Source organism: Lasiosphaeria miniovina, assembly GCF_030549165.1.
Source record: "Lasiosphaeria miniovina strain SMH2392-1A chromosome Unknown B0T26scaffold_8, whole genome shotgun sequence".
Classification (NCBI taxonomy): Eukaryota; Fungi; Ascomycota; class Sordariomycetes; order Sordariales; family Lasiosphaeriaceae; genus Lasiosphaeria; species Lasiosphaeria miniovina.
Genome location: NW_026848227.1, coordinates 875796 through 899511, shown reverse-complemented (window position 1 = coordinate 899511; position 23716 = coordinate 875796). Strand labels below are relative to the sequence as shown.

Here is a 23716-nt window from a genome sequence, read left to right as displayed (position 1 = left end):
CACAAGAGGGAGGTGTAAGGAAACCACCCTCGTAACCACCATGGCCACCGCCACCAGGGCCACCCTCGCCACCGTCGCCACTATCGCCACCGCTAACAGGGCCACGCACTATCGCCACTACCACCCTGGCTACGCAAGGATGACTCGTAACCCCTTTCACGTGTATATAGACCATGGCCTTCGCACACCTCTTTAGCTCAGGCCAGGTTGAAGTCTTACGCCAATACCAGTCATTGCTCGCCCTGCTTGTTGCTCCTATTGTGACCACCTTGATCAGGCGTACCTGCCTTCTCTTACAGGAGGCAGGAGTGAAAATGGCAAAGACAAGTCTTGTTCTTATAATAGACATAGCAGCGGACAAATCTTGTCCTTACTGTCACGGTTAATAGGTTTTGAAGGACTGTTGCCAACAATATACCGTATTGATTTAGTGTAAAACTAAGCTAAGGAAGAAAAAAGGAAAAAGAAGAAGAATCGCGAATTGTGCGATCAGTAGAAAAGGTTGTCGGCGGGGTAGCTCGCAACCACGTGACCAATGCGCTAGACCTAACTGAGCTCATCGGGAAGTGACGTCACACGGCAATGCGATAAGGAACCCGAAATGCGCTGTGTCGTGACACTTACAATAGACATGGCAGCAAGGACAAATCTTATAGTAAAAGACACAGCAGCATGGACAATCTTATCTACCTGCCAAGACTGGCTGATTGCCCTGCACCTGCAGTAGGCACGTGCCTGCACCTGTATATTACGTAATATAGATTAGTCATAGGCGGTGCCAGAAGCGGTGTGAGCAAGCAGTATGACTATACTGCCCCCGAGGGGTATTACCTCACGGTCGCACACACCACTCGTCTAACAACCTTCAACCTTCTACACATTTGTATCTTAATACATTACTTTAGTAAAATCACTATTTTCCCATCAGAGCTGTACTGTGTAATGATTCTTCGACGGGCAGGGCAGAGCGATATAGAAGTCAGGATGAAATAGAATGGTAGCAGTAATAGCATCTGTTATGTCAGGTCACAGACCGTAGTAGAAAGACTAAGACCGTAGAAGTGTCTAGATACGTAGTTGTCTAATCATGGGGGCCCGTTCCTGGCATGTCACTGGTCAGCTGGTGCTCAGAAAGGGTCTGATCTTTGTGTGTGAAGGGTGGAATACCCGCGTGCTGCCTGCTTTTTCTTGCGTGACCGCTTCATCCGAACAAAATAGTGCCTTGCCCAGCGGTTTCTTTTTTCTTTTTTCCTTTTTCCTTTTCCCCCCGGAGCAAAAGGAAGTGCAGGTGCAGTTAGGGCTAGCTCTAGCTGATTTGATCCCCAGCCGGCTTTGTATTTATTCCCCTCCTCCATCTGCGAGCCTCGATCTTCCTTCACCTTTTTCCACTGACATCTCTCACTCCCTCTCTTTTGGTAGTTTGTCTTCTTGTTACGATCCTGGTTCAAAGGTGCAGAGGGCGTTGCCCGCCCGCTGCGGATTGGCTGGAACGGCACTTAGGGTGGGGCTCTCGCTAAGAGAAGGTGCATCCAATTAGGGAGTGCTCAGTGGGGCCATTGCCAAGGTGCACTGAGCATGGCTGAGCTCAGTAAGATCAGTGCCGAGACCCACTGAGCGCACTGAGCAGGGAGCTCAGTGGGGATCAGTGCGTCTAGGACTGAGCACGACTGAGCGTGTAAGGCAGGAACTCTGATTGGTTGCTCATAGTTCTATTTAGGAGCTGGCAGCACGCTCTCTCTGGAGAACGGTTCTGCAGCTATCAATGCATCTGGTTAAGCATACATTGGCTGTGTGTTGAAAGCCTGTCTTTCGCAATCTGTGCTCGATACTCCTTGTCTCCTGTCATCTCCTACCTGCCGTCCAGACCCCCACAATCCTAGGCCGGGCCTAGCTCCGTGGACCTGTTGTCCAGATTGTAACACTTCTGCCTTGCTTAGACTTCCGCCTCTTGGCTTCTGGTTTCGGCTTCTTTCGTTCTTGGCACATTTGTATTGGAATCTCCTGATTTGCTTTTGCTCTGTACTAGAGCGCCGGCTTTAGTTCTTTTTGGGCTTGGCTTAGTTTAGTTACCCACCACCACCAGCACCACCATCCTCCCCCCCTTCCGCCGATCCCGACCTGTGGCAATCGGTATTTACCATGACAGAGCGGCGTAACGACACGCCCCTGCCCGTCAGTGTCACGTAAGCTGCAAGTAAATTAGGGCTGAATTCGTAAAGTAACCAAGTTAAGGAAAGAAAAGGAAAAGGAAGAAGCCTGCGAGTTCTAGGCTACGGTTTGGGGGTAGGGTGGGGTCGTGTGGTCACGTGTACGCTAGTCTCAATCAGGAAGAGAGTTGCAAGTAGGGCTTGCAACTTGGCGCATGGTCACGGCACCACGGACCATAGTTCGGCCGTGCCGTAACAGGGCGTGTTTTCATTGAAAAGGAGAAGGTGCAACACAGAGGACAGCACAGCGGCCAGGCTCAACCATGCAGCCCCAGTGAGTTGTCTGCCTTGCACAATTGTTACCAACTTTGCCATAGAGGTACTTGATCCGAAGGGGGCCTAGAAGAGAAAGAAGAGAAGCACTTGCGGTTTGAGAAAAGCACATGCAGTTGATGGCTTGATTCACCTACAGTTTGGGTGATGACTGTGTGTGTCAGGGACGGTGTCATCGAAAAGGAGAAGGTGAACACAGCCCAGCGAGTCGCCGCCACGATTGTCACTAACTTTGCCATGGAGGTACTTATTCCGAAGAGGAGACTTGCATGGATTCAAGACCGAGTAGATTGCGTGAGCAACAGTGTGTCACTGAACTGTGCTGTCACTGAGTTCTGCCTTGCGGGATCATGTGTCGGCGCTGCCCAAGCTCAGGGGCACGCTTGCCTGGCGTGGCAAGCGTGGAAAGTCTAGCAACTTGTGTCCGGGGCTTCGCGCTTGCCTAACGTGGCGCTAGCAAAGTCGACGGCCAAGGCCGACAGCTTGTGCCAGAAGATGCCCAAGACAACTGGCAAGGAAACGCGGCAGTAGACGGTCTATTTATCCCGATACAGCTTGTGTGCCAACAACTGTGTACTCGGGGGGTTCGCTTGCCTTGGCGAGAAGTGACGTGGCAAAAAGTCCACAGCCAGGAGCGCCGACGGCAAACAGCTTATGTACTTGGGGCTTCGCGCTTGCCTTGGCGGGGATCAGTGACGTGGAAGCCGGAAAGGCAAAAAGTCCACAGCGGGTGCCGGCAGCGAACAAGTTCAGCAAAAAACTTATGTCTACGTAGCTAAAACTTGTATGCTACTCAGTAAACTTGTGTGCTCAGCTAAAACTTGTATCTACTCAGCAAAACTTGTGAATCAGAATCGAGGCGCGTAGGAAGATTTGAAAAGTTTAAGCGGGTGCTATAGCTTGTGTACCACAGGCAGGAGGTTCGCGCTTGCCTTGGCGGGGGCAAGTGACGTGGCACAGCAAGGCAAAGTCTACAGCCGGAGCGGGTGTCGGCAGCGAACAACTCTGTACTAGTCAGCAAAAACTTGTATGCGCAGCTAAAACGTATACTAGTCAGCAAAACTTGTGTACTACTCAGCGAACTTGTGAATTAGGCAATCGAGGCGCGGAGGAAGATTTAAACGTCCACAGCCAAGATCGGGTGCCGACAGCAAACAGCTTGTGGACTTCTCAGCAAAAAACTTTTGACTACAGGCGGGGGCTGCGCTTGCCTTGGCGGGGATCAGTGACGTAAAAGCCAGAAAGGCAAAAGTCTACAGCTAACAGCGGGTGCCGGCAGCGAACTTTGTAATACTCGGCAAGAAACTTAGCTGGCGTGAAGTTCAACCCGAGGGCGGGAGGCCGTCGAGGTAGCAGCGGCGCAGGACGACGTTGCTCAGGCGCACAAGCAGCTCCCATCTGCCTTGCCACAGGTGTGACGGCGAATGTCTCGTATGTGGGCGGTGGTCGAGTTGCCTGGCCCGATTCCAGATGGCCCCGAGCAAGCTCGGAACAGCCAAGAATGCTTGTCAGAACTTCTATGATACCGCGCAGGACCGCTTTCTCGTATCCCCGCGAGGATCGGCGGCGCTTCTTGCCCTTCTGGGAGTGAATAGTGGAGGGGACTGTATACCTCGCCCGAGAGGATGATGATACCTCGCGGTTCGGCAAACGCAACAAGCGCTTTGAGTATCTGCATATGACACCCAATACCAAAAATATTTCATAGCCCGAGTATCTTCGCGCTTGCTTGGTGTTGGCTCCGCTGAGAGAGATCGCAATGTCACAGGATGACCAGGTGGACAATCAGAGCAGCAATTTGCCGGTGAGGATCAATCATCTTTCTGCTGGGGTCACCCTCGAGCTTCCTCGACAGCGCGGAGAGGGATAATCTCCTGCGCCGTTATTGACTTGTTGGGCCGTCTTGGACGAGCCTCTCCATATCCCCTACATCTTCTGAGATTTGTAGTCTTTTGCTTGAGTCGGGTACAAGTCTTTCACAAGGGGATATATTTCCCTTAGACGTCTCAACTCTCCGGTAGGCCTTATGGGTCTCTGGTTAGCTTGGTTGCACTATCATGGTGTTGTTACTGAGCATGTCCAGTTAAGCAGCGTGGTTACGTCTAAGCTCTTGAACTCCATGTCGTTGAGGAACCCAACATAATATCCGCTGAGGACATGGCATACAGCATGCGCAAAGGCGTATACTGTACCCGTCTCATCTAGTACCAGAGCAGAAGATTATCGCGACTTTCGCTCTGCGACTCCCAAGTTCCAAGGTTGAGACTGTAGGCAGCATTCGGTGTCGTCGTAGCCAAGAAAGAGGTAGACCGTGTTTTGGGCGAGAAACTCGGAGAAGGCGCTGCTCTGTAGGCTATGAAACGAAAAACTGAACGCGGTCGCACTTGACGGGTTGCCTAGGCAAGCAAAGGCTCAATGAGCACGGAACGCGAGTCGGTATTTGTACCATGTATCCTCCATATTTACCGAGAGCGCGCCAAACTTCTCATGTTCCGTTTCAAACCAGAAGACGTGCAAGTCGCATCCGCGATCGCGCAGCTTGGGTAGGAACGCCTCGACGGCATGGACAGCATGCTAGAGGTATTTAAGAGTCGTAAAACGTTAGTAAAGAAGCCATGAAAATATCTCGCCGGGGTCCCTATAGTTGAAGTCGACGAGGCCCTTACAGTTGTAGTCGACGTTGGCTCCTCGGCAATAAGCCAGCAGCGACTCGCCGTGGATGGCTACGAGCGCCTTTCTCGCAAGGTCACCAACAATGTCGCTAACAATGTCGACCTTTACTGGGTTCAGAGATGAAGTCGGCGGTTCTCTCGTCATTTTCGTAGGACACGGGGCCGGCCACGACGCAGGCTGCACTCGGCTTCTACCAGTAACCGTGAGGGATTCGGGTCGTGGTGACTTTAGTGCGAAATAATCAAAGGCGAACGTGGGTGAGGAGGGAGCCAAGGTAGAGAGGTTGGAGAAGGCAAACGCAAACGAAGCAAGGAGGTAGGTAAGGGAGAGAGGTCGGAGAAGTCAAACGCAAACGAGGCGAGAAATTTAGGCGTGTCACACTGCAGGACCCACTACACAGATAAGCCAAGCACTCACTACCTTGCTGGTACCTTGGTTTCGGGCTAATGCCTAAATGTGTGGGCGAAATCCTCAGGGGGCTAGCCCAAGTGCCCAGTCATGTGCGGGGTACCCCACCACAGAATCCACAAGACGCAAGAATATGGGAGCGACGAGCATGCAACCCCGACCTCTACACATTGCATCCAGCAGGACAATACTTTGCCTCTGCATCACCAAGCTTCACGGACCCATCGGCCTGACTGGCAATTTGCAGCGCCTCACACACACCAGCATCAGCAGCACTCACAACAACACCCACAACACCCACAACACCAGCCACAGCAGCTCCCGCAACACCAGCAACTGCATAAGGAACTGTACAGTGGCACAAACCAGTACATAGCGTTATGGAGTGCTATTTAGTGTGTGCGGTCACCAGCAGCTCCCGCAACACCAGCAGCTCCCGCAACAGCTCCCGCAACACTAGCAGCTCCCGCAGTACTTACAACAACACCCACAACACCAACAGCTCCCGCAACACCAGCAACTGTGTTGGATTCACCAGGGTCCCGGTACTGGAAACAACAGGGCGTAACTGTACGCCGAGAAACTGGTGGTTCAAGTGATGGATTTTCTGTATATTTTCTTCCTCTTTCTTTCTGGCAGTGCCAGAAAGCCTCCTTTTTATTCTGCTATTGTGGTGGCGAAATAGGTGGCGAAGTAGGCCGCGAAGTAGGTCGCGGTTTAGGCTACGAGGTAGGCCGCGAAGTAGGCTGCAAATCCTCTGCCTGGCTTCTTCGAGGCCTACATTCCAACAAACTGCAACACCAGCAGCTCTTGCAGCATTAGCAGCATCAGCAGCATCTCCCACACGTTCAGCACTCGCCTCACCATCCACCACTCGCTCAACACACTCAAAATCTCCCACCACTCGCTCAACACACTCAACATGTCTCACAACAGCCGCACACTCAACATGTCCCACAACAGCCGCCGGCAGTGACAGAATAGAGAGGGGATAGATGATAGATAGAAGGAAATATTTAATCGGCTACTAAGGGAAGGAAGCAGGAGACTACTACGGTGAGTACAACCTACAAGGTGATGGGGTGGGAACGGGCTGACTCTGTCCCTAGATGATGTTTTTACAACAAATGATGACAACTCCGGGGAGTACAACCTGGATGAAGGTGATGGGGGCGGGATCCCGCGGGCCCGTGGAAAATCCTTGGTGCCCAAAAGTCAAAGCCCAAGATCGAGGCAAGGTGGTCCACGATTGCGACGCTAACGCGGTGCTGGTGCCGGAGGGGGAGGAATATGAGTCGCTACGACGGGATATCGAGGTTGGCGAGGAGATTACAGTCTGGTATAGGCTAGACTGCTTGGCAAAGGCAATTCTGAATACGGGACGGATTGTGAGTGGGTCGCATTACGCGAGTGTAGTTGAGGGAGCTCAGCTCGAAATCTGCCATGGCAAGCTCGCCCTCCGCTGTCTATGTTTGTTGAGAAAATGACCTTTCCAAAGTTCTCTAGTGCCTCGGCCATGTTTGTTGAGAAAATGACCTTTCTAAACTTCACTGATGCCTCCGGCCGTACGCACTCGACAATGCTCCTTGTGCTATAGCGGCCGTGGTCCGTCTTTGTTTTTGTCATCGCTTCGCTTGCTTCGATACGCACGCCAGCCTCGGCACCTTCAAACGACGCGCCAATCAAAGACTGTACAAGTCTTTATCGAAGCCAAAAGGTTAGTTTCTCCAACGTAAATTCGCGCACTGTGCGGACATGGTGTAAGAGAAGGTAGGTACGCCTGATCAAGGTGGTCACAATGCAGGCAAGAAGGTAGGGGAGCAATGACTTGTATTGGTGTAAGACTTCAACCTGGCCCTCGCAAAGGAAGATGGGCGAGGGCCATTGTTTATATACCTGCTCAGGGGTTCGGCCCGGGCATCAGTCTGCGGTCGTGGCGCCACGGCGTAGCGTATGCCAGCTGGCAGTGTTCTAGCCAGTTGGTGACAAGTGGTGGTCGCGCACCCTGTGCGCGCAGTTGGTGTTTGGGGTGTCCTTTTCCTTACACATGGCCGTTGCGGATCGAGTAGCCAGTGCCGTAGGAGCGGATAGTCTATGTAGTATTATTCGTACCCGTGTCTATAGACGACACGTAGTTCGACGTCTTCGAGACGCTCGACTTGACCAGCTCGCGCCTTAGCCTAGTAGACACGGACAGGTTATAGATGCGTCCTTTCGGGATCGCAGTTTCTGCACGACAAGCTTGACGGCGCGTACTAACCGTAGCGGCCATTTCTGACATATAAGTTAGGTGGGGGGGTAAGCGAACACTACTGATTTAGAACATTCTGTATAAGCAGGAGTCCCAACTAACCCTCCAACAAAAGAAAGGGTGATCTTTTTATTTACAAAACTTCAATACAATCTTTGATATCCTCTGAATCATCCGCTTCTTCCGCATCTTCTAAAACCTCTGCTGCACGCCCTACAGCTCTCTGGGCCTCACGAATAGTCTGAATATTCGCAAAGGTGGTATTTGGATCTTCTTCAACCTTCTTCTTCTTTCTGGCTCTTATTGATTCGAGAGTGTGTTCTAGACCTTCAATCTTTCGCTTCCTAATAGCCAGTTCAAAGGCCTATTCATCCAAAGCCTTACCAATCTTTCTGAGGAAGAGCTTATCCGCTGGCATTGCTTTGATGATGCGTGCGAACTTCTTTGCCTGCTCAACGTAATCACGTGCCTTTCTAGGAGTCCTCCACTGCACCCGATCGTCTCCATAATCCTTGTAAGGAAACCACCCTCGTAACCACCATGGCCACCGCCACCAGGGCCACCCTCGCCACCGTCGCCACTATCGCCACCGCTAACAGGGCCACGCACTATCGCCACTACCACCCTGGCTACGCAAGGATGACTCGTAACCCCTTTCACGTGTATATAGACCATGGCCTTCGCACACCTCTTTAGCTCAGGCCAGGTTGAAGTCTTACGCCAATACCAGTCATTGCTCGCCCTGCTTGTTGCTCCTATTGTGACCACCTTGATCAGGCGTACCTGCCTTCTCTTACAATCCTCCAGGATTGGCATACGGAGTGTGCGAACCTCTGGGGTAACTATAGTAGTTCTTAAGGGGCGTGAAGTATTAGAATTCTTGAGGAGGAGTGGGCTTCTTAGCGGTTTGTTGACATTCAAGGGCCAAAGGCCTGATGCCTTCCATCCTGACTTAGCATTACTCTAAGTAATTGCCTCTGTGCGTGAAATCTAGTAGCATTCCAGAAACGCACGTTTTCCGGCTACAGAAGAGTCGTCAAAGGCGTTAGCAAGAAGGTCCTCAAGCCGTCTGCGATAAAGTCGTTTTAGGGGGCCAAATATGGCCAAATCTAGGGGTTGGAGGACATGGGAAGTATGGGGAGGCAGATAAATAATGTGAATATTGTTTGTGAATGCCTCCCACATATAATCGGCAGTTGTGTGGCTGCCATGGCCATCAATAATAAGGAGTCGTTTCTCAGAGGAGTTTGCTGGCTTGGTGAGAGGAATGAACACATTTTTTAACCATTTGAGGCTTGTCTCATCGGTAGTCCATCCTTTCTCAGTTGCTGTAAAGAACCAATCCTGAAATGGCTTCATATCCAAAGGAAACCATTGTTGTTGAACGCTTTTCCCCTTAAAAATGACCAAAGGAGGAAGGCAACGGCCAGCTGCTGAGATGCATTCGACAAAAGTGGTCCAAGTGCGGGTTCCAGGCTGTTTTTTTTGAAGCGCCTTAAAGGCACGGCTTCCAATGACAAGGCCGTTGGTTCCTCTGCCTTCCATAATACCAGATTCGTCCTTGTTCCAGCGATTCTCTGGCTTAATCGCCTTGATAGCTGGTGTTTGGAAATGGTTGAACCAAGGTCGAATTGTTGACTCTGTAGCGCAGTTGACGCGGACCGAATCGACTCTCTTGGCCCTCTGAGTCTTCAAATTTCGATTGCGGTTAAGAAAGGCACGGCACCACCCCTTTCCAAGTGGTAAGGAGTCCCCCTTTCAGCTAGAATACGGCGTGCAAGCTCCCTGATCTGTGCATGTGTAGGGGGCAATCCTAAATCTTGTTGAAGAAGAATCCATTCGACTAAACGATCCTCTTGGGTCTGTGTAAGCCTTTGCTCATCTTGATGAGCAACATTTCGAGGTAGGGAGCCATGTAGACGGCCATAAAGGGTGGAGGGTGGAACGTTCCATTTTCGCGCGACTTTGCGTAATCAATGTGTTCTGACGGCTTCCTCGCAAGCCTTGCGGAGGTCTTCTTCTGTATATGAAACCATTGTCAAAAGAAGAATAAAACGAATTGAAGATGAAGAGAATTGGAAAAGAATTGGTTGAGTTATGGGCTTTTTATATAAGAGGGTTGGTTGTGTTCCTCGCTTATCTAGAATGTTCTGGATCAGTGGCGTTCGCTTAGGCCCTGATCTTCTCAAACTCGGCGAGTTGTCAGCTTTTCGGTACTTTAGGTCCCAGGCGCCAAGACCAAGATTGATCGAATTTCCGGAGGGAGCTTGACCCTTTCTGGCACCAATTTTGAGTGGAAAAAGTGGGTTTTGTACCTCATAAAATTTTGCCAGCCAAACTCATGCCAACACCCCTGGAATCGCATGTACCACGCTACTGCAAGGCCGCCCGGGCCACAGCCATACCGAATATGGTAAAATAGACGAGGATTCTGCCGGTTTTTGGCCATAACTTGGCGAGTTGCAAGATGGCTGGAAAAGCTGGAATTTGTGACTTTTTCGGTGGAAAGTAGATCCAAAGCTGGCGCCACAGGCAAAGCCACACTGGAAGTGGGCTGAGAACCGGTTGGAAAAGTCTGTACAGGGTTAGAAATGAGCCTCAACATTGACTTTGTATGTAATTCGTACCAACCAAGAATGCTTGAAGCATAACGACGATGTGGGATACTTTCCAAGCCAGCCGTGACTTCAGCATTGCCGCCGTTTTGGCGATTCTGCACCCTCGGCTCAGGCTCAACCACCAACCAAGCCAGCAAGGCACTCAACTTGGCCTACGCGAAGTTATACACCCCGGTGGCCCTCGATTTGCGCGCCGGTTGGCCAATTGCCTTCTCAATGGCGCAGACACTCGGTTCAAGGACCTCTTTCGCATGAATAAGCCTACTTTCCATGCCCTCGTACGATGGCTGCGGACCAACGAAGGACTCAAAGGCAGCCGGTATCAACTGGCTGAGCAGAAGGTTATGGTGGTCCTATATATCCTGGCACACGCAGCCACACAGCGAAACGCGGCCCATTTCTTCCAAATTACCCAAAGCTCCGTGGCGAGGACGATAGATACAGTCTTGCCAATGCTAGTGTCTTTACATAAACACGTTGTACGCCTTCCAGAGGACGATTGGCTTGATCCGACGGTCGAGCTGAACCCGAAGTTGAACGCCTTCAACGGTTGTATCGGTGCTATCGACGGCACTCACATTGCCGCCCACATTCCTACTCGTGATCAAGCCCGCTGGCGTGATAGAAAGGGAGGAGTCTCTCAGAACGTATTTGCCGCAGTCAGAAGCGATTATTCGTTCAGTTACGTACTCGCTGGTGCCGAAGGCTCGATTAACGACGCGATGTTGTGTGCCCAGGCCTTTGGAAGGAGGTTTCGTGTACCAGAGAACCGGTTTTATGTGGCAGACGCTGGCTTCGGGGCTCGCCAAGGCATCGTAATTCCTTTTCCGAATATTAGATACCACCTACAAGACTGGAGAGATGCTCAAAACCCGCCAGAGACACAGAATGAGCTCTATAACTTAAGGCACGCCCGTATCCGAGTCGTCGTCGAGCAGGCTTTCGGTATCATAAAGAGGATGTGGAGAATTATTCGGAACGCCCCAATCGAGTACAGCTTTGAGAAGCAAGTATTTATCGTATACGCTGTGACTGCGTTACATAACTTCCTTCTTCAGTATAATCACGAGGACGTACTTGGACCAGAACAGCGGCAATTGATATCGCTTGCGGCAGCCAGAGCTGGGCGGACGGTCGGAACGCGGCATCCAGATTGGGTTCGCCATACCGCTGCAGACGCAATGTGGGCTCAGTATAGTAGATACCGTCAATCAAGAGGATAGAAATGGTGATATTTAACGGCCAAAACCTTGGTGTTGAGGGGTTATAAGGTGGGGCGAAAGGGTGGCTTTAGCCGAGGTTGGATTTTGGATTTCTATGATAATTGGCTGGCGAAGCTGAATATTGAATACAATCTTGACTCCCATCAAATCCACCACTTCAACTTCATACTTTCCACTCGTCAACCATCTCTCTCTTTGACTCTGGATTCAACGCGTTCCACACTATTACGGCCAGAGGGTTGTTTTGAAGGTATTTCCGGCAATTTATCCTCTCCTGACGGCTGAGATCCTGCGAAAACAGAGCCTCCAAGCTTACAATAGCCTCGGTGAGATCGGTGGCGCCTTGGGTCCTCGGAGCGGCCATAATCGAGGCCGCTTTACAAAGAGTGCTATACAAGGCTGTATCAGAAGCATCAGGAGTCTTGCTTTGCTGGGAGGCTTGCGAAACGGCAATTGTATCCTCAGAGACCGACAAACCGCTAGTACGGCGGTGGTTGGAGTCAGGGTCAGTATCACGACGGTGTTGCTGTGCCGGTGTCATCTTCCTTGCAGGCGTAACTGGTAGTATTCGTAATGCTTTTGCTCTGCCAGCCTCTTCGCTACCGCTAGGTTCAGCCTCATCGTTCTCGGACTCTTCGCCGTCATCGAGAATCTGGTCAAAGGACTGGGAAGGTATATCTTCAGCTTCCATTATATGGTTGCCTGTCGCTTTTTCCCGCCAAAAGACTGCTGAGTAGACCTCTGGATCCCCCAGAGGTGTGTGCTGAAGCCAGGTATGGTTCCTGGTGGGAGTGTTATGCCGTAAGAAGAAAGCCTCCCATACTGACTCGGCCGCTTCGGGTAGTTGGCTTTCCTCGTTGAAAGAGACCCCAGAATACTCCAACAGAGCCTTCCATACGCGATATCGAGAGCGCTCGGTATTATATTTCGTCGAGATAACAGCAGGGGTCCATGGATACTGCGGCCAGGCCTCTTTGCAGCGAGTACAGACGTCCTGCCAGACTTGCGCGTAATCCTTCTTCTTGCTGCTATTGAACAGGCCCTCGGACTTGCACTCTTGGAACCAGAGCATCAATTGCTCCGTCATATGCGGCTTGAATACCGCCTTCTTCAGCTGCAATGCCCTTCTTGATGAGCTTGACTGGTCGTCGGTTGTATCGGTTAAATCAACCAACTGCTTGCCGCGCCGCTTATTGGTAGACTCCTTCTTCGGGGCCGGGCGCTTTCGTGATGCACCGGCATTAGGGGGCGCCGTGGACGCAAGGGGGGACTCGCTGGACGACTCTGCCGCCAAAATACTATTGGAAGCCGTCGACCGTCGGCCTGGGTCGTCGACTATGGCTACTATAGTGCCTGGGCTTGGAAACCGCAGCGGCGACTCTGCTGGCAAGTCGGAAAGGCGGGGCTCTGGAAGGGGGTTGTCAAGCCAGTCGCTGGCCGACTCAGGGGCTTCGGGGGCTCCCGGTGCGCCAGTAAGATCAATCACTGGCTCGAGGTCCAATTGGCTGTCGCTCGAAGATGCCATTGTACGTCGTTTTGGCTGCAAAAAAGGACTTCTCGGGCATCGCACTCGGACATGGCCAGGATCAACTTCAGTGGCCAAAGGCGGTGAGAATACCGCTCTGACCGCCTTACTGTTACGGTATAGTGTGGCTGACTGGCACTAATGCACTACTTCTTGGTAGATCCACTTTGACGAAGCCACTGGAAGTCCTTTTTTCGAAGAGTTGGCAACTTGCCGAGTTTGAGAAGATCAGGCCCTTACTCCCCCACCTAACTTATGGATCCAAACAGTGGACGATTGGGGCGACAATACAGGCGGCTGCAATCTGCAATACAAAGAGATTCGACACTGTAGATACCCGTGTACTCTAAAGTGTCATCAGACTGTATACGCTGGCCTTCCTTGCAGTCATGCTTGCAAGAATAGTCTCCGGTGCGGGCATGGTTGCCAGAAATTCTGCAGCCAGAAGTCAACTAATCCATCACCTGAACCACAAGTTTTGAGCGAGCAGTTACGCCCTGTTGCTTCCAGTACCGGTACCTGGTGATTTCAACAAGCAGGAACTCCTTCAATCTGTGAGGGAGGAGGAAGCTCTATGATCCAGGCTGCGATCAGGACCACCTCGATCCCATTAGACAAGGATGCAAGCCGACTCCCTCAGCAGCCTTAACAGGCTCAAGAACAGGGACGTACCAGCAACGACAACACCAACCAAGGGCATGGCAACAAATCGCGCCATCGAAGCGGTGATGGTAGAACTGGCTTGGCCATCTGCGTGGTCAATCAGATAGGCAACAGGATAAAGAGGGCGTCTTTTCTCGCAAACCCAACTCCCAACCAACTACCAAAGCTGGCCAAGTATCGAATCTCTTTGCATTGCAGATTGCAGCCGCCTGTATTGTCGCCCCAATCGTCCACTGTTTGGATCCATATCTCGTTGTTGTGCGGCTGGCGCACAAGAGGTAGACCCTTCTTACGTTAGACTCTCTGCTGCTCGGAAAATCTATTCTAGATTTTCGCCTATAGAACGAAGGACGATTGCTTGGCTCTGAGGATATTGTCGACATTTCCAAATATGAAGAACCCAAGACGGGCACAGCGGATTGCGACTACTGTAAAGGCAGTCAAATATAAGTGGCAAGGCTGCAAGTAAAGAATGGCTGAATTCATAAAGTAACCATGTTGAGGAAAGCTGCAATATCCGTTGGTCGTCATCTTCAGTGTAAGGAAAGAGCACCCCAAACGCCCGGTCCGGCCCAGGCGCTACCAGCTGGCCTCAAACACCCGGCCCAGGCACCCGCCAGATTGAGCCACCCAACTATATATATAAATAGTGGCCCTCGCCCACCTTTCTTTGCGAGGGCCAGGTTGAAGTCTTTTACCAATGCCAGTCATTGCTCGCCCTCTTGTTCCCTCTATCGTGACCACCTTGATTAGGCGTACCTGCCTTCTCTTACATTCAGCCAGCTAGTCAGTCAGTCTAAGATTTCACACAAAGAAGCACACTCTTATCTCGAGTCTTTGCCACAGACAACCTACACCAACCTCGACAACATAATCACGCGTTAACATAGTAAGTAATCCCATTCCGCAGATATATGTCGTATATTAAGCAACACTATCTGACTATATAACACTATACAGCGACCACACACACATATCAACAATGGACGTCATATCATATATGTACGTGCACATGCACGCAGTGCTGCGGCTAAACCGAGACCTGGCGCGGTTCGGCGTGTTCGTGGCGGTGGCGGATACTAGGGAGCAGCGGAGCGTCTAGATGTAACCAGCGGCGGCGGGCTACCGTATAGCGGTGGTGGCCATGTCACTAGCCTCAAGGTTGAAGCCTTTAGGGACGGCGGATACTGGGGAGTCGTAAACGTCACAAACGTCTCGGAGCGCATAATCTTGTCTGCTAGGACCTTTGGCAGTGTCACAATCCTGCTTAGGAGCAATATTGATCCTAACCACTAGCTGGACATTGTCGGGGGCTCTGCTGACAGCCCGACTATGAACATTAGCTAGACTTCGATTAAAATCTACCTATGGGCTACAACTTAGACGACTATGTTAACGTGCGTGTCCCTTGCTGCGTGTCCCTTGCTGCCGCTGGCCGACGTCGACGCCCCAGTGCGTGTGCCTCGTTCTGCCGCAACCTTGCGGCCCTGCTCGTGCCCCTGCGCGTCTTTGTTTTCTGCGCCGGCCACGGACCCTTTCTGGGCGAACTCGCCCAGGTCGTTGAGGTCGTAGATATCGTATCCGTTGCCGTCCTTAGACGATCCCTTACATCTGGTAATTTCAGTTCTAGTACTACATTTTACAAAGTGCTTCTCACCGCTGATCGACGTGAAAGACAGAAAAGGAAAGAACCCACCTGGGAGGCAGCTAGATGTTATCGATGCCCCACTGCTTCAGCTGGCGCACCTGCTTCTTCAGGCGCACCCAGTGCTTCTGATCGGCAGGCACATACCACTCAAACCCCTGCATCACGGTAATGTTCTCGGCCGTTGGCTCCTGCGCATGGTTGTTTTCGCCATAGTAGGGTGAGGAGCCAAAGATTAGAAGACCCAGAACATGCAAAGATTGGATAGCCAAGAATATGCAAAGATTAGAAGGCCTAGAACATGCAAAGATTAAGAGATTAGAAAGACGCAGAACCGTGTAAAGATTGGAAAAACGCAGAACAGTGCAAAGATTAGAAGACGCAGAACAGTGCAAAGATTGGAAAGACGCCAAAACAATGCCCCAGTGTACGGGACAACCGCGTCAGCCACAAAAACAAGCTTGCCATCATTTACGCCGAACAATGGTGCAGGCAGAAGATTTGGAAGGTCAGCAAAACAAGACGGCAAGTAACAATGGTAGAAGAAAGACGGCAGCCCAGAAGATTAGGAGGGCCGTGCCAAGAAAACAACACGTCAACGTATACGCAGAAAGAAGATAGAAAGACGCCAGCAAACACAGCACATGTAGCCCAGATTGGGAGCCGTCAGCAAAACAAGACTTGTCAGTTGTTCCGTGGGCCGTGTTCCGTGGGCCGTGCTCCGTGAAGCTGTTAAGACGTAGCGAGCAACCCCCACATGCGTCCTGTCAGATGGAACATGCTGGAATGTGGGCTGTGAAGGAGCTAGGCAAAGGATTCGCGGCCTACTTCGCCACTCATTTTGCCACCTATTTTGCCACCACAATAGTAGTATAAGAAGGAGGCTTTCTGGCACTGCCAGAAAGCCAGGAAGATAGAGAAGACAATCAATTGAAGCCAGTAAAAAATCCTGAAGTGCAGTAATCCAACACGTCCCATGTCGGGAGACCAGACACTGTCCATTCGCCCTATGCATCAGGAATGACCGAGGGAGCAGCACAGCACATGCCAGCCTGTTTGCCCCCGACGTGCATCAGGAAAGACGCAGCAACGTCCAGCACATACATGCACGCACGTTCGTAGTCACTCTACTCTGAAAGCCTCACTCCCCAAGAAAGACCCAGCAGCAACATATCCCACATGTATGCACGCACGTTCGTAGTCACTCCGTTGTTCCCCCTATTCTTAGTCTGGAAGCATGTTCCCAGTCCTCACTCCCTCCCCAGGAAAGACCCAGCGAGCAACACGGCCCAGCACATGCAAGCACGCACTCGTAGTCACTCCCCTTCCTCCCTATTCCCAGCCCGGAAGCATGTCCCAGTCCCCGAAAGCTTGTTCCCAAAGCCTCACCGCCACTACATCAGAATACCCAGCAACATAGGCACGCAGAGACACCACAGTCACCCCCGTCTAGAAAGACGTAGCATGGCAATCTACATGCTGTTCGCCAACATCAAGACGCAGGCCCAGCACATGCAAGCTGTTCGTAGCCCCGTGAACCGCCCCTGTTGTTGCTAGAACCGCCCTATTGCTGACGGCGTTGGCCCTTGCCGTGCCCGGCGGTGGAGCTGTGGGAGGCAGTTACATTGTCCACTCCAAAGGCAGGGCGGTAATCACAAGCGAGGTTACTGGAGAGGGAGTGACAGCCCGGTGGCACATTTTGTCAATGGTCAAGACTAGTGCAGAGTGCTCGATTCTGGTCAAGACTGAGGCAGAATGGTGCTCGATTCTGTGACGGGGTGTGTGACGGCCCGCCTTACGCAGTAGGGATGTCAATGGTTGAAGGCAGTAACGAATGTGGATTTAAAGCTAAGGAAGAGAAAGGAATCTATCGCCGGGTCCGCGCAGGGCGCGGAGAAATAGGTAGTGGTGCTCAGTGCGCACAGGCCACACCCTAAGCACAATGCAGCCAATAGAATCAATCCTGTCACATGAGCCCTGTGGCGACCGTGACAGGGTGAATGGTGCTCGATTCGGAATCAGTCGAGACTGATAGGAAAAGCGCAGGTGTTGGTGTGGCCTGGGAGCCAGGCAGAGGATTTGCAGCCATCGCGACCTACCTCGCAGCGTCTTTGCGGCCTCGCAGCGTCTTCGCTACCACAATAGCAGTATGAGAGGGGCTTTCTAGAGTGCCAGAAGATATACACCACTCGAACCACCACGTACAGCCACGCTCTGCTTTCAGTACCGGTATCTGGTAAATCCAGTGACCCAAGGCATCAACCCCAGCTGAGCGCCTTCGTGTTCGTGATCCTTTTGGTAGTTATGGAAAGCGTCGAGGTTAAACTCTACCTTTGCTGATTAGAAAAAGCAGGAAAAGTGGGGTACTAGTGGTGCGATTTTTGTAATTAGAGGAAGAAAATGTGGGTGCTGGTGGTCCGATTTTGTGATTACACAAAGAAGAAGTGGGTATTGGTGGCCCGATTTTTGTAATTGGTCGAGACTGACGTAGGAAAGTGGAGCAGAATGATGGCCCGATTAGATGAAGAAAAAGAAAAAGTAGTGCAGACGGTGGCTCTTCTTGTGAATGGCAAGACCGAAGATGGCATACAAAGGCGAGAAATGCGCAGTCGAACGGACTTGCTCCACTCGTCAATAGTCCCAGTCGGGCTGACCGCAGTTGGCCGTTGCTCGCAGCGAGGCATCAACTTCACGGTCTACGCGGTGCGGTGGTTGGCCTACGTGCCGTGGTTGAGCACTGGATGTATGTCACTGTCGAGGCACTAGACAAGTCACTCTGTCGAGCACTGGATGCATGTCGCTCTGTCCGAGGTACGGGTCACAGGTTAGAGGAGAATAACTAGAGAATGCCTGGAAGAATGCCTGGAGAATGCCTAGAGAATGCCTAGAGAATGACTAGGAGAATGACTAGGAGAATGCTTAGAGAATGACTAGGAGAATGACTGGAGAATGACTGGGAGAATGCCTGGAGAATGACTGAGAGAATACTGGGAGAATGGCTGGGAGAATCCTGGGAGAATGCCTAGGAGAATACCGGGAGAATGGCTGGGAGAACGACTTGAGAATGGCTGGGAGAACGTGTGTTATTGGTAACTTCCATATTAAATACATGGGAGTGTGCTGTGCGGGTGGGCTTCCTGCTCTCATGCCCCGTTCCCCCGTTCACGCTTCACCCCCGTCACCCCGTCACCCCGTCACCCCGTCACCCCGTCACCCCGTCACCCCGTCACCCCGTCACCCCGTCACCCCGTCACCCCGTTCACCCTTCCCCGTTCACCCTTCCCCGTTCACCCTTCACTCCATTCACCCTCATCGCCTTGTCGACCTCAGACAGTCTCGATATTGGCCACTCTTCACCCCATCGCCTTGTCGGCTTGGCAGACTCTCAATAGTGGCCACTGTCTGAACCCGAGCAATAGCCCGAATCGCTGCACTTGTGACAAAGGTCATTGGTCAAGACGGTGACGTTGCTGCAGTTGGGCGAGTGTGGGATCCGGGTGCTCTTATCGCAACGAGCATAGAGAAAACGGACAAGGGCCGAGCAGTCTCTGCAGAAGGTGCGATAATAATGACACATGTTGGCGATGTGGTCGGGATAGCACTTTCTGTCGGCATGGCAAGGTTAGCAAGAACAAGGACGAGGGGTAGCAAGGGCGGCAACCTGAGTTATTCGGATTCCGACTTGTAGCTGGGACAAGCACTTTTATACGTCGAGCTGTCGACTTCACAGGCAAGGTCAGCGAGAACAAGGAAAAGGGCGGCACCTGGGTTATTCGGATTCGCGACTGGCTGAGATACGCACCTCGTGGCTGGGACAAGCACTTTTATGCGTCGAGCTGTCGACTTCACAGGCAAGGTTAGCGGGAGAGGAAAAGAACAAGGGCGGCACCTGGGTTATCCGGATTCGCGACTTGTGGTTGGATACGCACCTTGTGGTTGGGATCACACTTTTATGCTGTCAAGCTGACGGCTTCAGAGAGGTGAGCGCGAGAACAAGGAACAGGGTAGCAGGGCGGCAACGTGGGATTATTCGGATTCGCGGCTTATGGTGGGATGCGCACCTTATGGTTGGGATCACACTTTTATGCCGTCGGGCTGTCGGCTTCAGAGAAAGGTTAGCGCGAGAGGCAAAGCTGGCGCGAGAATGAACGAACAAAGGGCAGCAAGGGCGGCACCTAGGTTTATTCAGATTGCGACGACGCGCGATCGTAGAAGCACGGCGGCCTATCGGGCGTGCAGTTGAGGGTGTGATGTCGTGTGCAGTTGACGGTGGTGTTGTGTACAGTTGGCGGTAGGTGTGTTGTGTGCAGTTGACGGTGGTGTTGTGTGCAGTTGACACGTGTCATGTTTGTGCAGTTGACGGGACGCGTTATTGGGTCTCGAGGGCAGGCGGACGAGTCGCGTCTTGGACAACAGCGAGCGGGCAAAGGGGGTGAGTGGTGGGTGAGGGGTGGTGAAATGAGGCAGTGGTGGAGTGAGCAGTGGTGGGAGGTGGTGAGGTGAGGCAGTGGTGGAGGCAGTGATGAAGTGAGCAGTGGGTGGGGGGTGGTGAGGTGAGCAGTGGTGGCAGTGGTGAGGTTGCTCGACAACTGAACCGACTCGGACGCAGCAATAGACAAACGCCGCTCTCACAGCTTTATGCAGTCTCACGCGCCCGGACAAGCTGGCAAGGACAAGCTAGCGAGACGGCAACCAGATGGCCCTAATACAGCTGTACAACCTGGCGGACAACCTAGCGGACAAGTTACCTAGCGGACACGACCTGGCGGACAAGTTACCCGGCAGGACACAGGACACAACCCAGGAGGACACAACCTAGCAGGACAACCTGGCGGACATGTTACCTGGCCCGCAGCCTGGCACAACCTGGCACGGCCTGGCGGACCACGCGCTGGACGCTGCCGCGGGCGGACGGGATTGCGAGACAGGCCGACAGCTCGCCATCGAGCTCTCGTCCGTGGGTTGCGGCAGTTCTGGCAACAACGACAGGGCGGTTCGGCAACAACCCGACGAGCCCGACTGTCGAGCCGAGTTCCCTCGACCGAGTCGGGGCATTTTCCCCCTTTTTCTTCAGTCTCTAACCATTCACAAAACAGAGCCACCATGCTACACTCTGCCAGCCTTGACCATTGACAAAATGTGCCACCCGCTGTCGTTTTGTTGGATTTTACATTCAGACCAAAAAAAAATGGAGTGTTATGTTCTGTTCCATTTCTCTTCTTCTCCCCTCTGGCATAGCCAGAGGTGCAGGTTTTATACATATGTGTTACGATCCTGGTTCAAAGGTGCAGAGGGCGTTGCCCGCCCGCTGCGGATTGGCTGGAACGGCACTTAGGGTGGGGCTCTCGCTAAGAGAAGGTGCATCCAATTAGGGAGTGCTCAGTGGGGCCATTGCCAAGGTGCACTGAGCATGGCTGAGCTCAGTAGGATCAGTGCCGAGACCCACTGAGCGCACTGAGCAGGGAGCTCAGTGGGGATCAGTGCGTCTAGGACTGAGCACGACTGAGCATGTAAGGCAGGAACTCTGATTGGTTGCTCATAGTTCTATATAGGAGCTGGCAGCACGCTCTCTCTGGAGAACGGTTCTGCAGCTATCAATGCATCTGGTTAAGCATACATTGGTTGTGTGTTGAAAGCCTGTCTTTCGCAATCTGTGCACGATACTCCTTGTCTCCTGTCATCTCCTACCTGCCGTCCAGACCCCCACAATCCTAGGCCGGGCCTAGCTCCGTGGACCTGTTGTCCAGATTGTAACAATATGAGTGGTGGCGAGCTGTGTGGCAATTTTGGCTCACATCAGCTGAATAATCTAGTATTTATCATCCACTAGAAGATTCCATATGGTGAATTCAACACGTTTCTCCTTCCAGTAACCTTGCGCCTGACTACCGTACCTGTGTATAATACATCCAACTGTCCCACAGTTCACGGGCTGGCACCGCAGGCAAGAGCCAACGGCCGTCCGGACTGTTTTCTTTCGGCAAACTAAGGGAAATCTAGCAGACAGTTTCTTCTCCATACCACGACTAAAAGCCATGATTACAGTGAAAAAAAATTGTAATGCTCTCTTTGATAGCGTATCATCCTTAGTGCAGGGGCCATGCTAATCGTCTCTGTATTGACTGAATGTGACCATATGCCCGAAGGCTGAAGAAAAAGAAAAGGAGGAAGAGTTGAGCGGAGGGCAGCTTCTTTTATAAGAAACCAGGTTAGTCCGTGCACGGCAGCAAAAACTGAGGGTTCCACACCACGGCCGGGCGAAGACGTCATCTTTCCTTTTTCCTTCTACGCCCTGCCATGCCTTTCTATGTTAGGTGAGGCACCCCCGAGAAGAAGGCGGGCTGTTGGCTGGGCGCGCGCGGTTCTCGGGCTGTTGTGCTCGCGTCCGGCGGGCTATTGTGCTGTGGGCGTGGTGTCTGGCGTCTTTTTGCTGGCTGCTGGGCATGGTGGCTGGTGGGAGCGATTGTTGCGAGGGCTGCTGGCTGTGGGCGTAGTGTCTGGCGTCGTGTTGCGCGGGCTGTTGTGTTGCGAGGGCTCGCTGTTGGACTGTTGGCTGTACGCGAGCGGCTGTTGGGCGGGCTGCTGGACTTGTTGCGAGGTCTGCCAGGCTGCTGGACTAGTAGCTGGGCGTGCGTTTGTTGCGGCTTGTCTCGGTGGCCTGGCTGTCGTCGGGTTATCTAGGTGCGTCGGCTTGTCGCTGGGCTGCTGGGCGGGCTGTCGTGTGTGAGCGGGCTGTTGGACTTGTCGCTCTGCTGTGGGCTGGTGGTTGGGTGCGAGCGGTTGCAGCGGCGGCTGCTGGCCGTGTGAGCGTGGTGGCTGGCGTCGTGTTACGGCGGCTGCTGTGTGGGCTGTTGGCTGGGCGGGAGCGGTTGTTGCGGCTTTTCCGGCGTCGTGCTCGCATTGGGCGGGCTATTGGCTGGGCGCCGACGGTTGTCTGGCTGTTGTCCGGCGGGCTATTGACTTGTTGTCGCTCTACTGTGGGCTGGTAGATGGGCGCGCGCGGTTATCTGGCTGTCGTGCTCGCGTCTGGCTGTCGTGCTCGCCTTCAGCGGGCTGTTGGCTGGGCGCACGCGGTTGTTGCGAGGTCTGCTGTTGTGTGGGCTGGTGGGGGGGTGTGGGAGAGTGCCGAGAGACTAGAGGGCGGTCTGGGGCGGCGTGGCGGGCGGCGTGGTCGGCGGTAGGTGTAGCGTAGCGGGTGGGTAGCGGGCAGACAGCGGGCAAATAGCTAGCTAGCGGTTGAGTCCCTCCGCTTCCACATTGGTTCTCCCGATTGACGGCGCACCCTAAAGCCCTGGAAATTACCATTTCTACAGGCCTACATCGCCCAGGCAGCGCAAAATTGCCGAATTTTCGCCCACAACGCCTGGCGGCACTACACTTGCTGAGAAGAGTAGTACTTTTCAAATCTTCCTCCACAGGACAAGTTCGCTGAGGCACAGAAAATTGCCGACCCTTCCTCCACAGAACAAGTTCGCTGAGGCAGACAAGTTTGCCGAGTAAAGTTTCCTGCTAAAAGTACTTGCCGAGAAGGGTAGTACAAAGTCGTGCTGAGCAGTATATGAGTAGCACAAGGTTTTTCCTAAATACAAGTCTTTTGCCGAGTACAAGTCTTTTGCTGAGTAGTAGATAAGTTTTTTACTAAATATGAGTTTTTTACCGAGTAGCACACAAGTTATTTGCTGAACACAAGTTTCCCGCCAAGAAGTTTCCCGCCAAGGCAAGAGCGAGCCCCCTGCCTCTGCCACTCCAAGAATGGAGCATTCTCCGTCAGTCTTGCCCAATTCTAAGAATTGAGGTACCGCAGGCAAGAGCCAACGGGCGTCCGGACTCCGTTCAACACGGTCGGGGCATTTCTTGTATTTTTTCTTCAGTCTTTGCCCAATCACCAGAATCTGCTACCACTATACTCTACATCATTACCATTTACCAAAAAGTGCCGCCGGGCTGGCACAGGAGGCAACAGCCACCGGCACAGCAGGCAAGATGTGTGGGAGACAATGATGGAAAAGGTGCATTGGCTAACTAACTCTAGGAGGGGGAAATCCCCATACTAAATATGTGAGCGAAACCTCCTGCGGGGGCACTTGGCCTATGCTTATACTAGCCTTAGGGTAAGGGCTGGGCCCCGCAACACAAGAGCCAACGGGCGTCCGGAATGTTTCCCTTCGATCTGGGCATTTTCTCTCTCTCCTCATCTGTCTTGACCATCACCAGAATCAGCACCACACTG

The 23716-nt window shown here is 52.6% G+C and overlaps 6 protein-coding genes across 6 annotated transcripts; 1 reads left to right on the top strand and 5 right to left on the bottom strand.

The window, feature by feature from the left end:
* Window positions 1-2352: 2352 nt before the first annotated feature.
* B0T26DRAFT_730224 (uncharacterized protein) lies at window positions 2353-3077 on the bottom strand. The gene is made up of 2 exons (XM_060443004.1): window positions 2575-3077; window positions 2353-2494 (listed from the first exon to the last, which is right to left on the bottom strand). The coding sequence occupies exons 1-2, from the start codon at window positions 2717-2719 to the stop codon at window positions 2367-2369; spliced, it is 273 nt and encodes a 90-aa protein (XP_060290064.1). The 5' UTR covers window positions 2720-3077; the 3' UTR covers window positions 2353-2366.
* A 1815-nt stretch (window positions 3078-4892) lies between these two features.
* Window positions 4893-5297, bottom strand: B0T26DRAFT_756769 (uncharacterized protein; the record flags this gene model as incomplete). The annotated part of the gene is made up of 2 exons (XM_060446156.1): window positions 4893-5054; window positions 5136-5297. 2 exons carry the CDS (start codon window positions 5295-5297, stop codon window positions 4893-4895), a joined length of 324 nt encoding a protein of 107 aa, XP_060290063.1.
* Window positions 5298-7384: 2087 nt separating this feature from the next.
* On the top strand, window positions 7385-7607 carry B0T26DRAFT_730215 (uncharacterized protein; the record flags this gene model as incomplete). The annotated part of the gene is made up of 1 exon (XM_060443003.1): window positions 7385-7607. A coding segment is annotated over one exon (223 nt), but the record flags the coding sequence as incomplete, so codon positions are not given.
* Window positions 7608-15220: 7613 nt separating this feature from the next.
* B0T26DRAFT_756766 (uncharacterized protein) lies at window positions 15221-17575 on the bottom strand (the record flags this gene model as incomplete). Its single annotated transcript, XM_060446155.1, has 3 exons — window positions 15221-15452; window positions 15571-15677; window positions 17474-17575. The coding sequence occupies 3 exons, from the start codon at window positions 17573-17575 to the stop codon at window positions 15221-15223; spliced, it is 441 nt and encodes a 146-aa protein (XP_060290061.1).
* A 2215-nt stretch (window positions 17576-19790) lies between these two features.
* Window positions 19791-20714, bottom strand: B0T26DRAFT_730185 (uncharacterized protein). Its single transcript, XM_060443002.1, has one exon. It carries the CDS (start codon window positions 20589-20591, stop codon window positions 20235-20237), a length of 357 nt encoding a protein of 118 aa, XP_060290060.1. The 5' UTR covers window positions 20592-20714; the 3' UTR covers window positions 19791-20234.
* An 809-nt stretch (window positions 20715-21523) lies between these two features.
* B0T26DRAFT_492159 (uncharacterized protein) lies at window positions 21524-22452 on the bottom strand. Its single transcript, XM_060435329.1, has 3 exons — window positions 22375-22452; window positions 21606-22144; window positions 21524-21543 (listed from the first exon to the last, which is right to left on the bottom strand). The coding sequence occupies exons 1-2, from the start codon at window positions 22385-22387 to the stop codon at window positions 21792-21794; spliced, it is 366 nt and encodes a 121-aa protein (XP_060290059.1). The 5' UTR covers window positions 22388-22452; the 3' UTR covers window positions 21524-21543; window positions 21606-21791.
* Window positions 22453-23716: the final 1264 nt, after the last annotated feature.

What these genes read in the sequence shown, in the direction of transcription:
- B0T26DRAFT_730224 (XM_060443004.1), bottom strand. Translation starts at nt 2,719, where the DNA reads ATGGCAAAGTTAGTGACAATCGTGGCGGCGACTCGCTGGGCTGTGTTC. An exon ending in GCATGTGCTTTTCTCAAACC is followed by an intron (nt 2,495 to 2,574) that starts GCAAGTGCTTCT and finishes CAATTGTGCAAG; the next exon opens with GCAGACAACTCACTGGGGCT.
- B0T26DRAFT_730185 (XM_060443002.1), bottom strand. Translation starts at nt 20,591, where the DNA reads ATGGTGGCTCTGTTTTGTGAATGGTTAGAGACTGAAGAAAAAGGGGGA.